Source organism: Xenopus laevis, chromosome 8S (genome assembly GCF_017654675.1).
Source record: "Xenopus laevis strain J_2021 chromosome 8S, Xenopus_laevis_v10.1, whole genome shotgun sequence".
In the NCBI taxonomy this organism is placed as follows: Eukaryota; Metazoa; Chordata; class Amphibia; order Anura; family Pipidae; genus Xenopus; species Xenopus laevis.
In genome coordinates this window covers 72,659,452-72,675,681 of record NC_054386.1, presented here as the reverse complement: position 1 = coordinate 72,675,681, position 16,230 = coordinate 72,659,452, and the positions used below count along the sequence as shown (strand labels likewise).

General features: G+C 38.0%; 1 protein-coding gene and 1 long non-coding RNA gene across 3 annotated transcripts in view; one reads left to right on the top strand and one right to left on the bottom strand.

Moving 5' to 3' along the window:
- Positions 1-14,695, bottom strand: part of LOC108700150 (ribosomal protein S6 kinase alpha-6) — a 50,709-nt gene extending 36,014 nt beyond the window's left edge. The window contains exons 1-5 of one of the 2 annotated variants that reach the window (XM_018233062.2): positions 14,477-14,695; positions 5,102-5,173; positions 4,422-4,538; positions 3,985-4,066; positions 3,110-3,190 (exon numbers count right to left, since the gene is read on the bottom strand). In XM_018233062.2, the coding sequence (XP_018088551.1) occupies positions 3,110-3,190; positions 3,985-4,066; positions 4,422-4,538; positions 5,102-5,173; positions 14,477-14,584 (460 nt within the window). In that variant the 5' untranslated portion in view covers positions 14,585-14,695. The other variant, XM_018233063.2, reaches the window with a different exon arrangement.
- Positions 14,392-15,958, top strand: LOC121397719. The gene is made up of 2 exons (XR_005963859.1): positions 14,392-14,527; positions 15,584-15,958. It is a non-coding gene; the product is annotated as an uncharacterized LOC121397719 (long non-coding RNA).
- Positions 15,959-16,230: the final 272 nt, after the last annotated feature.

Below are 16,230 nucleotides of genomic sequence, written 5' to 3'. Positions count from 1 at the left end.
GCCAGTCTGCATTCATAAGGGACATCCTGTATTTGCTTTATTCTGAAATAGAAACTAAGATCTCTGCTACATATTTTATATGGGTCTTTATTAATACCTTATTTACTATCAGAACTACAAATACCTCCAATGAATCTTTACCCCATTTCAATAGAGGAATATGTCCTGCTGGCATTGGCTGCTGCAGACTGGAATGTTTTAATGCAATTACTCCTTAGCCCTCTGTTTTATCAAGGATCCACCCAAAAAAAAGGGGTAGCTCACCTCTAATTTAACTTTTTAGTATGAAGTAGTCAAATATTTTGAAACAATCTGTAGCTGGACTGTTTTTTTCCTTTGTATCATTTAGCTTTTTGTAACAAAAAAAAGTTGTTCATGTTACCTTTTCCTCAACTTATAACATGGTAATTTGAAACATTGCTGTTATTTGCCACAGTACCAAAAATATTGTGTTCTGCAAAGCGGTCATCTATCCATGCAGAAATAGCATTGCCAGGAAATACTTCATTTAAGTTGCCCTAACCTAAAATAGTTGCCATTTAAAGTGATACTGGTCAAGCAAGCAGGATACACCTTGGTTTAGGCCTGTCCTGAACCAAAAGAACTAGATATTGCATGGAATAGGGCAAGACTGGGCAAAAGCTCTGTTTGGCATTATGTCTATATTGCATTGAACAAATATACAGAAAATAGCGTCTTTATCAGGGTGTACCAGCCTTGGTTTCCATGTACTTATATAGTAAGTAACAATGTTAACAGCTGAATCAATTTATTCAAATAAACAACTTAATATTTGGGATCTGTTATTGTATATTGCATATACATATTTAACACATACAGACACCTCTATTCAAAAAGCGAATGCTTCTCTCACAAAGATGCACAATATAATTAAAGGGATACGGTCATGGGAAAAAAAAATTTTTTCAAAATGAATCAGTTAATAGTGCTGCTCCAGCAGAATTCTGTGCTGAAATCCATTTCTCAAAAGAGCAAACAGATTTTTTTATATTCAATTTTAAAATCTGACATTGGGCTAGACATTTTGTCAATTTCCCAGCAGCCCCAGTCATGTGACTTGTGCCTGCACTTTAGGAGAGAAATGCTTTCTGGCAGGCTGCTGTTTTTCCTTCTCAATGTAACTGAATGTGTCTCAGTGGGACATGGGTTTTTACTATTGAGTGTTGTGCTTAGATCTACCAGGCAGCTGTTATCTTGTGTTAGGGAGCTGCTATCTGGTTACCTTCCCATTGTTCTTTTGTTTGGCTGCTGTGGGGAAAAAGGGAGGGGGTGATATCACTCCAACTTGCAGTACAGCAGTAAAGAGTGATTGAAGTTTATCAGAGCACAAGTCACATGACTTGGGGCAGCTGGTAAATTGACAAAATGTCTAGCCCCATGTCAGATTTCAAAATTGAATATAAAAAAATCTGTTTGCTCTTTTGAGAATTGGATTTCAGTGCAGAATTCTGCTGGAGCAGCACTATTAACTGATTCATTTTGAAAAAAAAAATTTTCCCATGACAGTATCCCTTTAAAGTTACTTGAGGCTCTTGAACAGTTCCAAAGCTAGGCTGGCTCTGTGAGTCAGATTCAACACATTAGAGCAGTGATCCCTAACCAGTAGCTCGTGGGCAACATGTTGCTCTCCAACACCTTGGATGTTGCTCCCAGTGACCTCAAAGCAAGTGCTTATTTTTGAATTTCTGGCTTGGAGGCAATTTTTGGTTGCATAAAAACCAGGTGCACTGCCAAATAGAACCTCAATGTAGGTTTACAACCCACATAGGGGCTACTAAATGGCCAATCACATCCCTTATTTGGCACCCCAGAAACATTTTTCATGCTAGTGTTGCTCCTCAACTCCTTTTACTTCCGAATGTTGCTCACGGGTTCTAAAGGTTGGGGATCCCTACATTAGGGTGCCTTCAATCCTTCAATAGAAAAATTCACTTAAATATGTATGTGTGGTGTCTTCTTTACTGAAAAAAGCACCTGACACTGCCTAAGACAGCAGCGCCACCATCTTCTGTGTCCTCTTCCAGTGCTACTTTGTGGCTTTATATATATATATATATATATATATATATATATATATATATATATATATATATATATATATATATATATATATATATATATATACACACACACACACACACACACACACACACACACACACACACACACACACACACACACATCTTCAGTGTGTTTTCAGTGAGGAGAAGCAACAGACTAGGGCCTAATGTGAGCTATTTATTTCACTGTGAATTACAGTTTCCTTGAACTTTAAATGAACGGTAAAATCAAAAAATCCAAGTATTTTAAAGTAATACAAATATGATGCAGTGTTGCCCTGCGCTGGTAAAGGCTGTTTGCTTGAGAAACACTACTTTTGTTTATATAAATAAGATGCTGTGTAGCAATGCAAAAGGAGAAAAGGCTCAGCAGATAGCAGATAAGCTCTGTAGGACATAATGGTGTTATCCGTTAACCATTATTTAACCTGTGCCATATAGCCTTTTTTCAATTTCTGCCATAGCTACACAAGCACCTTGTTTATATAAAGAATAGCAGTGTTTTACCAGTGCAGGGCAACAGTACATGATATTTTCATTATTTTTAAGCTCTTGTGAGCAGGGCCTTTTGTAACCTCTGTTTGTAATCACTGTAAAACTGCTGTTTGTTTTAAATAATTGAAAAGTGCTACTTAACCTGCAAGTGTTATATACATAAATAAGGGATTAATGGGTGATCAGTTACGGATACACTGAATCCACAATTTCATTTGGTATTTTGCAGGGGGTTTGGCTGAATCCTCAGGGCAAAATGTGAACCCATAAAGTCACGGCTCTTCTAAGCACTGGATGACTGAAAATAAAAATGATTTGGAAAATAGTTGCTTTGTTAAATTTTAAAATGCAAATTAGGGTTTGGCTATGGTTAGCTATTAAGCCTAATCTTTTGTAAAGGATTCGGTACGAAGGTCTAAATTAACATATTTCATGAGAAGACTTTTGTGGATACGTACTGTGGAAGGAAAAGTCTTGCAGGCCCACAGTACGAAATTACTTTTTGAAGATATGGGTCTAAGACAAGAACTTACCATAGTGCAACTTAACAATGAATGGATGGTTTACTTCCACAAGGATATCTCTTTCCATCTTTGTTCGTACTCTGTCTCTTACTGAAAAAAAAGGATGCCACCCAATAAAAAATTTAGCAAAAACAAAAAAAAAAAGCAAGCAGTTTATATGGAGCTCTTCTTAATAGAACAAACAAGACAATCAATTTTCTGAAATAATCAAGTTTATCCTCACTATTGCTCATTCAGCATCTGTTTCTCTTCATTCAAGAGTTGGGTGTCAGATGAATGACCAATATATCTTATAGGGGGACTCCTTTTGCCTAGAATATGTATTAGAGCTCACGCTATTCAAATCACCAGAAATTCTGTCTCTGTACATGCAGAATTTGTGAAAAAGGCAGTTATTTTGTTAGATTTTGTTTGTACTGGAAGCAGTTATTTGAGTGAGCTCTAATACATCTGCTACAAAAGGGAGCCCCCTATAAGATATATTGGATCATTCATCTGACACCCAACTGCTGCATGAAGACAGAATGAAGAGAAACAGATGCTGAAAAAAGGATTAGTGAAGATAAACTAGATTATTTAAGAAACTATGCAGAATTTTAATTGATTGTATTAAGAAAGTTTCTTATTTCAGTATGATGCAGCTTTTATTAAATTTTCATTTTCGCGATAGTTCCCCTTTAATAAAAATACTAAATACTAATAATGGAGGAGAAATGTTCACAGTATATATGTCGAACAATGACCACAATTAAGAGAGGCTCAGCTTTCTTTAGAGCATAATAGAATAAAGCCAATACTGAATGCACGTCACCCATACCCAAAGTCTCAAAGTATCAAATTACCTCTTACAATTTGTGTGTAAGATACTGGCTTTTTCACTTTACCTTTTAATGAGGCCTTTTTTAACACTTTCATTGCATAAAGTTGTTCAGCATCAGGTCCAATGATTTTTCTTACAAGGAAAACCTTAAATAACAAACCATATATCAAAGTACTTAATTCTGGTTCTTCTGAACATGAAAATAACAATGCAAATTAGGAAATAATATTGTTAAGTTTGATACATTTTTATTTTCTATCTTCTATTTATAGCTAGTTATTTGGGGCATTTGGGAAGTCAAAGCATTTTGTCATTTAAAATCCTCCCCCAACATTTTTTTAACATAGAGAAATACTGAGCATTATTACATCGACAATCCTCGGCCTATTTGGAAATAAGTAAAATATTCATAAAAAGCAATAAGAACAGCCAACAAACACGACAACAGATTGGACTGAGAGGAGTAAAAATGTGGGCATGCACAGAACAAAGGAAGCTTACTTTTCCAAAAGATCCCTGCCCAAGAACCTTGAGTAACTCAAACTGTGCTGGATCTGCTTTCTCGCATCCTTCCTTTACATGGTGAGTAATTTGAATTTCTTCTACATTTCCTTCATCCTGTTTAGAATGAAACATGCACACTTGTCAAATGAAGACAATACCACCACAGATAGACAAAAGATGATATGATAGAGAACACGTAAAGCAAATAAAATTCTTATTTCAGAGGCACCACAAGATAACTAGAAAATCTACATTTGCCACACATACATCAGTAATGCAATTGCAACACAGCATTAGAGCTTATGGATCAAGCCCTATAAAAAATAATAATTGCCTATACATTTGCATTAGGCTTGGCTCATAAAAGATTAGTCTCTGTGTCGCCAAGAAGCACCTAGAAATGTTTACCAATTAAGACCCATACCATCAGTATTGTGGAGGTTAATGGCAAATTCAGGTTTTAAAAAATTTGCAGTGATTCACCTGGTGATTTTTCACATTGATTTAACCCTGGAAACGGGTGGCAGCTGTGAACAATGGTACACAGATCATATTGATTAATATAAAGAGGGACACTCACTGATATCAATGGAAAGCGACGTGTAGCAGGCATTTGATCACTGTTACTTAGTGACATTGTGATCTGCCATAAGAACAAGTAGAACAAAATGACTTACGTAAGGTAATAAAGACTCTTCTTCATCCATTGGCTCATCCATCGGCTCATCCATAATCTTCATTCCATTTAACTATAAAAGCAATTGTTGATGGATCTTATTAAAAAAGTATTTACTGTATTTTCAGACCAATGTATACATTCCAGTGTTTATTTTATTAATAAATATTAGTATGTATGACAAAAGTAAAATATACTATATAATTAAGAAGGACTATTGACCTATAATACTAGGTTTTTCTTATGCAAACAAAACCAAAGCATATAAAAGGGTTGCGACTGGATGCTAGGGACACATCTATTCATAAAGTTGCAGAAAATGGTCCCTTAAAGGGGTTGTTCACCTTCAAACACCTAGCTGTTTTCAGATAGTTCACCAGAAATAACTGGATTTTTTCCAATTACTTTCCATTTTCTGTGTGACCGTTTTTCTAATATTGTAGTGTAAAGTGACATTTTTCACCTACTAAAGCAGCTCTGGGAAGGGGGGTCGTTGACCCTGTAAACTGTTCTAAATTGATACATTTAGTTGATACATTTCTTATCTTCAGCCCTGCTGAGCAGACCCACTGGGTTTCATTAAAGTGGACCTGTCACCTACACATAAAAAGCTGCATAATGAAAGTCCTTTGCAAATTAAACATGAATTTTTTTCATGAAAACATCCATACCTTTTATAAAGGTGTTTAAATATTTGAGCTGTCAATCAATTACCATCTGCCCCGCCTCTATGCCTGAGGGGCAGTCAATTACTTTCACTTTCCATTCTTCAATTCTTACATGTCACTGCCCTCCTCACATTTCCCTGTCCCCCCCCTCACGATCTATAATTGTGTAGGGCACTGCGCATGGGCATTAGGTCCCCCATTCTGGTGCATACACAAGATTTTGGGGTGATGCACAATTTGTCTTAATAATAGTGTCCACAAAATAGCTCCTGCCTGCTTGCTGTGATTGTGTAATTCCAAGACTGAAGGAAACAAAATTTAAATAATAAATGTAGTGTAAGTAAAGTTTATTTTGTTCAACTAACATGATAGAAAAGAATTTGTATTTGTTTCTTAGTGTGACCGGTCCCCTTTAAAGGCAGCTGTTAGAAATGATACAATAGTTGCTAATGCTCTAGAGCAGGGGTCTCCAACCTTTTTTTAGCCGTGAGCCGCATTCAAATGTAAAAAGAGTTGGGGAGCAACACAAGCATGAAAAAGTCCCTTTGGGTGCCAATTAAGGACTGTGATTGGCCATTTGGTAGCACCCTATGTGGGCTGGCAGCCCACAGACTCTACTTGGCAGTATACTTCGTTTTTATGCAATTAAAACTTTCTTCCAAGCCTGGAATTCAAAAATAAGCACCTGCTTGGAGGCCACTGAGAGCAACATCCAAGGGGTTGGTGGTTGCTCACGAGCTACTGGTTGGGGATCACTGCTCTAGAGAAACTCCTGAGAAATATATCAAGTAAATTATGCAAAATTGTAACAGTTTAGAGTGCGCCTGAATTACTGAGCTGCCAGATTGAAACACCAGAGACAGGAACATTAAACTTTAAACTTAGATTTTGAAACAACGGTAAAAAAGAAATAATAGAAAGTAGTTGAAAAAAGTCTTTATTTATGGTGAATAGTCTGAAAACAATTAAACTGAAAAAAGTGTTTGGAAGGCGAACAGCCCCTTTAATAATTACTTCTAGTATGCTGTAAAAACTAGAAGACACTGCAATTTTAACCAATATTGTCTTTAACCAATATTGTGTTATACAGGTTAAAATATTTTTTTCTTCTTTTGAGCCTTGGCCACAGTCACACAATTCATATCAAACGTCTCTCTCCTCCGGTGGTTTTAAAAAAGCTGACCCTTTAATGCAGAGAATTCCCACACAATCTTCAGTCGCTTCATTTGTCTTCTTCGCCGACATGAAGCCTGTCGGAGAATACTCAGTTGGGCCAAGTCAGGAATCAGCTTCCTGACTGCAAGTAGCGTGAGATATTTAAGGGTCAGATTTTTTTAAAGGTTTTTTTTTTTTTACTAATGAGGGAGGGAGAGGGGTAATGACAGGAAGTTTATGGGGGATTTTGGTACAGGGGGTTTAGTTTAGGAGAATTCAAACAAAGTTAAAAAAAACCCTACCCTACATAGACCCCCTCCCTCCTCCCCCCAGCCTAGCTGCAACCCCGGGCAAATGCCCCTAACTCTTTACTTACACCTCAGTTTAGATTCTGTCCAATGGAGTTCACGGCAGTCGTCTTCTTCTCTTCGGTAATCTGCGGGAAGTGCTGTATCGGCACATGCGCAGTTGGAGCAATTTTCTGTTTCGTGACAACTGCGCATGCGCCGAAAGTAACAGAAATTGCCGAAGCACCGCTCTCATTCCAAAGATGACCAAAGAGCCGGAAGAATGCGGCTGTGAACGCAGCTAGACAGAATCTGCAGCGAGGGGTAAGTAAAGTGTTAGGGACATTTGCCCGGGTAGCAGCTAGGCTGGGGAGGGAGTCTATGTAGGGTAGGGGGTAGTTTTTTTTTTGTTTTGTTTTTTTACTTTAGGGTTGATTTTTTCTTTAAAAGACCAACACAAATATAATGCTGCAAAAACACTTTGTGGATATGATCTTTATTTGCTGAGAATGCTACTAAGTTGCACAAATGTAGCCACAAGAAACAAAAGTACACAAATAAGATAAATAACATAAATAACACCTTTTCTCAGTGAAACAATACTCCCCAGGGGTTCTCAACATTACCATGTATAAATTAATTTGCTTTAACATTACATTAACACTGCCTACAGCATACTTTTTCAGATGGTATATGGTGCTACTGGAATGGACTCATCAATCCTAATGAATAGGAAGTGTCACAGATTATGTTTTTCATTCATAACCTGAATTTAAAGTCAGGGAATGTTCCCCCTTTTGAGGCAAACTGGAGATTGCTTAAGACAGGGTTACAGTCGATGGGCATAAATATAGAAGTGCTGTGTTACTACAGGTATGGGACCTGTTAACCAGAATGCATGGGACCTGGGGTTTTCCTGATAACGGATCTTTCTGTAATTTGGATCTTTATTACCTTAAGTCTACAAGAAAATCATATAAACATTAAATAAACCCAATAGGCTGATTTTGCTTCCAATAAGGATTAATTGTATCTTAGTTGGGATCAAGTACAAGCTACTGTTTTATTATTACAGAGAAAAAGGAAATCATATTTAAAAATGTTACGTATATACCCGAGTATAAGCCAAGGTACCTAATTTTACCTACGAAAACTCGGAAAACTTATTGACTCGAGTATAAGCCTAGACACAACTATAGCCGTCTCCCAGCAGCGCACATTCCGCCAAAGCGAACCCCACAGCGATCAACCGGACTTCTTTGCAAAGTTCATGGTGACAGAGAATTGCCAAACGGATTACTGTGTGCATTGTCCCACTGTCCCACTACCATGTGCAGAGGGTGCTGTGTGATGTTGCCATCACTGTTAATCTTTCGTATAACCAACAGAGGGCGCTGTGTGATATTGCAATCACTGTTATTCTTTCATATAACCAAGAGAGGACGCACTGTTATTCTTTCATATAACCAACAGAGGGTGCTGTGTGATATTGCAGTCAGTTTTTCTTTCATATAACCAACAGAGGGCACTGTGTGATATTGCAGTCACTGTTATTCTTCCATATAACCAACAGATGGCGCTGTGTGATATTGCAGTCACTGTTATTCTTTCATATAACCAACAGATGGCGCTGTGTGATATTGCAGTCACTGTTATTCTTTCATATAACCAACAGAGGGCGCACTATTATTCTTTCATATAACCAACAGAGGGCGCTGTGTGATATTGCAGTCTCTCCCCAAGCGAACTGTTGGTATAGGAATGATTAAAAGTGACTGCAATCTCAGCTACTGCCCACTGACCCGAGTATAAGCCGAGGTAGACTTTTTCAGCACATTTTGGATGCTGAAAAACTCGGCTTATACTCGAGTATATACGGTAAATATTTGGATAAAATGTAGTCCATGGGAGACTGGCTTTCCACAATTCTGGGCTTTCTGGATAACAGATCCATTACCTGTGTAATGGTATGTACAACTACAAAAGCAGCTAAACCCAACTCAAAAGACAAATCTTCCAGCTAGGTTAATATTTAACTTTGAATGGCAAGAAACATAAAATAAGTATTACATTTGCATTCATTTAAAGTGTAAATATAAACTGGGAATATTGGTGCTTTTTATTATTTGTAGCTAGGTTATAAATTAAGTACTTTTACATGGTTAATCCTGTTTACACTCCTCCATATAAATACTAATTAAAGTGTTAAAGTAGAAAGGGTGAGGCCAATACAGCACTTGGGATCGTGTTATGGGGATCACCCGATTAATAAAAAGGTAGTAATTACCCAGTCAACTCCACCCAACAACACAGGAATGAGACTATACAAAGCATTAGCACTGAACTTACATGAATGCTGTGCATCTACTTTGGATTTCGATTTCCCATATTGGAATTAACACTGCATTTACTCCTAAAAATAACTACATAAATATCAGCACTACTGGGCTAACCATTTTGTTTTCACAGATCACACATTATTGACCAAGATTTTCTTTATTCTAAATCAGTTCAGGTATTCTGCACATTTTCACAACATGAAGTTACTCTCTACATGTAATCTATTATCAAGAAACCTTAGTACTACAAGACAAAAAAAACTCATTCAAAAACTGATTTAGGGGAAAAATGTTATTGCTTTTTTGCTTAAACTGGCAATCCCAGTGTTTTATGCTTTCCTTTTCCATTAGAGAGGTTGTTCACCTTTGTGTTAACTTTTAATATGATGTAGAAAGTGATATTCAGAAACAATTTGCAATTGGTTTTCTTCTTTTTATTGTTTATGGTATTTCAGTTATTTAGCAGCTCTCCAGTTTGCAGTTCCAGTGACCTGATTGGTAGGGTCCAAATAACCCTAGCAACCATGCATTGATTTGAATAAGAGACTGGAATATGAACAGAAGAGGACCTGAATATAAAGATCAGTAATAAAAAGTGGCAATAACATAGCCTTACAGAGCATTTACTAAAACTATAAAAAATAAATAATGAAGACCAACTAAAATGTTGCTTAGAATTGGTCATTCCATTACACTCTAAAATTAACTTAAAGGTGAACCACCCCATTAAGCTGCATCCATCGTGCATTGAAACAGTAACAGTATGCACTGAAAAACCTTTCAATCAGCTCTATACACTTCTTATCACTCTACCTGATGTGAAACATCTCTATGAAGAACAGTTGCTACTTGCTAAAGTTAGCATTAGAAATATTTGCACCAATTACTAGTTAAATTATTTCATAGTATAACTGCAAAATACACATTTTTATTTTGTCTCTATACAAATATTACAATGTGTTGAACCATAAACAGAAGAATAAACATCATAATTTGTTCTAGGTATGTCAGCGCAAAATATTTTTTAGAAGACCAAACTGAAACATACAATTTATAAATAAATAACTAAATAAAAGAAGTTAGTGGCACCTTTATAATTTATATTTGATAATCTATAATCTATGGATTTCTGAAAGGGTACAGGTATGTTTTTGCCTATTTGTCTTTAAACTGTGCCACAAAATATAAAGCAGTTGGCTGATCTGTAGGAAAGCCTGATGGAGAAAATCTAGTGGTAATACAGGTATATATTTATAAGACACGTGAACATGGTCAAAATAGAATTCAGGTACAGAACAGGCTGGGACTACTCCTAGATACAGCTAAACAATTTATTTGTCTACACACACACCCAGTATTTAATGTACTTTTCCAAAGTTTGATGACTAAGCCAGAAAATGAATTAGACCTGGACACGTTCAAATAAACTTAGTTAAAATTATATGTAACTTGAATCATACAACTGTACATGATAAGGGGTCTTTCTCTGTTATTTAAAGCACCACTAAAGTGGTGCTAAAAGCATTAACAAAAACAAAAAGCAATAGGATAATTGGACCATCAACATGGTAGTCTAGCTATGCCTTGGTGCAAGGATTTGAAAATTAAAAGCATAGTATGGGAAAATGACTTTTCCCATTTGTAGCTTTCCAGATTTCTGATTTATGGATAATGTTACCCACACCTGTTCTAGAAATAAGTAAAACTTTTACAATACTAAATTATGAATCCATAATTATCCATCAATCACGTACTTGCATCAAATTGATGTTGTCAGTATTGCTTCATAATGCTCCTGACATTAATCCGGCATGTTAAAACATCACTTAGATTCCCTCAAGCACTTCTGTTACTTACTCGTGTCTTGCTCCGATAACTCATGAGCTATGTCTAATGGAACAGTGGCATTGGGCATGGGGCAGGGCACTGTTTACATGTACCTGCCCAATCTAATTCAGCAACATAAGCACAGCCCTATTATTCAATTGGCTACTTAATTAAGAATTTACACAAAAACCCTAGCAACCAAACACTTTTAAAAAAAAAAAGTTAGTGCCTAAACTCCTCCAGTAATACTGGCAGATTCCTATGGATTGTATAACAAGGTTTATGACTTGCTTTAAGAGAAATTGTAACCAAACGTTAAAGGGATTCTATCATGGGAAAACATGTTTTTTTCAAAATGCATCAGTTAATAGTGCTGCACTGAAATCTATTTCTCGAAGAGCAAACAGATTATTTTTATATTTAATTTTGAAATCTGTCATGGGGCTAGACATTTTGTCTATTTCCCAGCTGCCCCCTGCCTGATAAACTTCAGTCACTCTTTACTGCTGAACTGCAAGTTGGAGTGATAACAACCACTCCCTTTCCCACCCAGCAGCCTAACAACAGAACAATGGGAAGGTAACCAGATAGCAGCCCCTAACACAAGATAACAGCTGCCTGGTAGATATAAGAACAGTGCACAACAGTAAAATCCAGGTCCCACTGCGGCACATTCAGTTACATTGAGTTGGAGAAACAACAACATGCCAGAAAGCAATTCCATCTTAAAAGTGCTGGCTCTTTCTGAAAGCACATGACTAGGCAAAATGACCAAAGATGGCTGCCTACACACCAATATTACAACTTGAAAAAATACACTTGCTGGTTCAGGAATTAAATTTTATATTCTAGAGTGACTTATTTGCAGTGTAAACTGTGTAATTTAGAAATATCATAAAAATAATGACAGAATCCCATTAAATTAAAAAATCATGCAATGAATCTTTGTCTATAGCCAACTCTCTTCACTACTCCAGCCATTCATGCAATGGTTATTATGACACTTAAAAAGGATACAAGTAAATGTACAACAAATATTTTGCAAATGGTGGTTGTTAGGCGCAGAGATTTCTCTAACTCGACCAACCTACTACCTAAGATCTGGTTTCAACAGTGCCTTGATTGTAACATAACTGCTACCTATCTCTCATATCCAAGTTATATCAGGCTAAGAAAAAGTGATGTGCTTACTAAACAATTTACATTTTTGAGAGCAGCATAAATGATTGTGTGTGTCTGAGAATGTATGCTTGAATATGCAGATTATAGGTTGCTGCTTTTGATTTAGAATCTGTCAACTATAAAAGCATAATATCACAAAAGAAAAATTAAAAGGAAACTATGCAAACACGAGAACAACGAATGTATGCCACATACTGGTACATAAAATAAACAAAAGTAGAGATGAAATATTAACAGTGCCATACAAAGATTAGCATTGGTGCATTGCATGTTCTCAGACGCTTAGCTATGCACACGCAATCCCACACTCTGAAGTGAACGTGACACACCCACACATATATGGATGCTTGGCAGCATGGTGTCAAATCCCCACACCGGGGGAGCAAGTGCAGCATGACACTGACAGGAGGGAGCAAATTAGTCCAAATTTGGCACACTGGTCCAGCAAATATCATATAAGCATTGGTGAAGTGGAGCATTGCATAGATACACTAACAATGGGGTGCTCCTCAATACCAGCCATCTTATTTAGGACTGGGCACCTCAAACGAATAAAATAATTCACCTAAAGATGAAAATGCATTTTCTTGCACACAACAACCGCTCAGTAGTCATTTTCAACATTTAGTGCACAAGATCAGACGTGTCTGTTTACATTTGACTTAAGGATGAAATCCTGACATGACCCCACACACTGTGCTAAGTCATAACACTCAGAAAGACATTGCATGGCACGCATATCAGAGAGGGAATATCTCACCTAAAGCATTTATAACACATAATATAGTGCATTTGAGCAGGTTATGGCATATACCTTGTATTCTAGTCATAATGAGTGACAATCTGTCACAACAAACCAAGTATTCAGAGCACCACTAAATGCATAAGGCAAGGGATGCCAAGCAATGAGCGTTCAGCTGTTCAACTACAACTGTCCACATGCAACTACAGCAGCTTTTGGCTGGTCAGAGTTGTAGTTTAGCATCGCCGTCAAGGTTTTCCCAACTGTGCCTTTAAACGTGGACGCCGGTTAAATCCCCATAACTTAATATTTCATTGGTTGCATAGAAACGTCCGCATTCTGCAGCTTGCAACCAACCAGTACACTGCCAGGCAACATAAAAATAAACCAGGTAATATGATAAATAACCCTTTGATAATTGTCCAACATTAAAGGCCACTGGAAGGAAAGCGGTCACATAGGAATGGGTAACAAAGACGTAAATGAGTGGCAGCATATGGTTGTATCTAGAGACAACATGTACCAAGGAGAACATCAGTCCAGTATACAGCAAGGCAGGCACAAATACACAAGTACAAACAGCATGACAACATGGGGGGACCTAAAGGTAAACACAACTGAGATTCAGCAGCAGTTGGGTTTTGCTAAACTATAGCTCTCAATGTGCTAGGACTTGCAGTAAGCCTGCTAGAAACTGAACACAGGGATACAAAGGAATCAGAGACGCACTGACAGACAGGCATAATAAAGCGAAGGTGGCTGAGCAGCTACAGAACTACAAGTCCCAGAGTGCCCCCAAGCAGCTCCTGTGGAAAGCGCCTGCTGGGAGCTGTAGTTGTGAAAGAGCAGAAAGCTTCCCTATCTGCAGATCACTCAGCGGCAACAGTGGGACACACCTCGCTGCTACTGCTGCTGCTGGTCACATACATCTCCATTTTCTGCCACGGATTCTCCAGCTGCCTGAGCCGCTGCGGCATCCCCACAACACCCCTTCTTTCACGGGTGGTTTGGTTCAGCCATGACCCGCCTGCTCCTCGCAGGACAGAAAAAAGGCACCCAGAAGGGGGTGGATGAGTATGGAAGCTACGAATCCCAATTCCCCCACACCCCCCCTTTCCGGAACCGCGGCTTGTCCGCGCAGCCACAGGGCTCCGCCAATATGGCGGCCGCCGTCACCTGTGCAGCATGGAAACCAAAGGGGAGCCGCGTCAGAATGATATCATCTAGGTAGGAGATCCCCAATTCTTCCGTCCTCGCGCTGCGCAGTTCTGAAATCTCGCGCATGCGCCTCGGCTGGAAAGGGTTGTTTCAGGAAGAAAGCTACAGAGAACACTAAAATGGATTTTAACGCATTTTGGGACTGTAGCGGCTAGTTCCTATCCTAGGAAAGAACCTGACGTCACGGTCATGTGATCCTACCATGTGACCGCTCCACTGCGGCTTTACCTATTCTGAGGGGCAAATTCAAACACGGGAAAGTGTTAAATGGGTTCTAGTGGCGGGCTGTGGACTCTTGGCAGGACCTGCAACTAAATTCCCAGGGTTGTCAACTTGCATACCTCCCAACATTTTGGAAGTAAAAAGAGGGACAAAAAATTTTTTCCCGCATGTAGCGCAGCAATTTTTTGACCACACCCTTTCTGTGGCCACACCCCCTAATTACCATATTTGTTTTACAAAATTTGGCAGGTTATGAAAGTTTGAAAATATTTCTCCTTATCTAAACGGTGTTTTTGTGTCTCAAAAATGTTACAAAGTATCTTATTTGCACCTGTTAGCTATTCTGGGCTCTCTGCTAAAAGCCAATTAAGTGAGAAACTTTGTTTATTTTTCTGGCTGTTCAGTGCAGAGAAAAGAGGGACAAATCCAGTACAAATGAGGGACTGAGGGTTGAGTTGTCAAAAGAGGGACTGTCTCTCCGAAAAAGGGACAGTTGGGAGGTATGAACTTGTATTGTAGGTTTAGTACAGGTTGTAACCTCTACCTCAGGTTTTGGGGCAGTTCATTGTGTCGCTGGATGTTTGTAGGGATCACTGAATTTCTGTGGGGTGAGGGGGGATCAAAGTGAATTAATGTCAGGTAGACTGTATTCAATATTTACACACCCAAATGCAGCTACAATGTTGTTGGAACTTGTTTTTTTTTTTTACCATTACTCTCACACAATTACGGTGCAACAATGGCAAGATAAAAATGAAAGGCAAGACATAACTGACACAGCTATAATAATATTATATTCATTAACCATAAACATCTTTGCTTTTCTGCCAGGCACTCTGCCAGGCACTGAAAGTCTCCCTTAATGGACAATAATGTAATGGACAACTTGGGACCAATAAATTGTAGAGAAACTGTTGCCTTGGTGTTTCATGAGCTGACGGGAAAACGTGGAGCGCCCAGTCAAGTAATAGAACATGGGATAACGGTCATGAGAGGGACTTCTATTTAAGGAGAGGATCATCGCCCCTAAACCTTTTTAAAGGACCAGTAACACCAAGTTAGCTTAACACTTAATTCCCCCAAAACTTCTCTATAAGTCAGGCTTAGTCTCCCCTTTGGTTTTCTTTTTAAATCTTGAGTTTCAATCTGACTTCCAATGTGAAAAGGTGACGGCCGCTTGAATTCCTCTGTCTGCTGAACCAGAAGTCAGCTTCACATGGATGACCCTAAAGCACCTAAGCTTTTTTTTTTTTTTTTTGTTAAGCATCTGCAGTTGAAATGTTTATTTTCCTTCAGACAGCTTTGGGGGTAATATTGTGAGCATATATATTAAAGAAACAGTTCAGTGTAAAATTAAAACACTGGGTAAATAGATAGACTGTGCAAAATAAAAAAATGTTTTCAATATAGTTAGCCAAAAATGTGATGTATAAAGGCTGGAGTGATTGGATGTTGAATAGAATAGAACAGAACCCAATTTACCGCTTTTC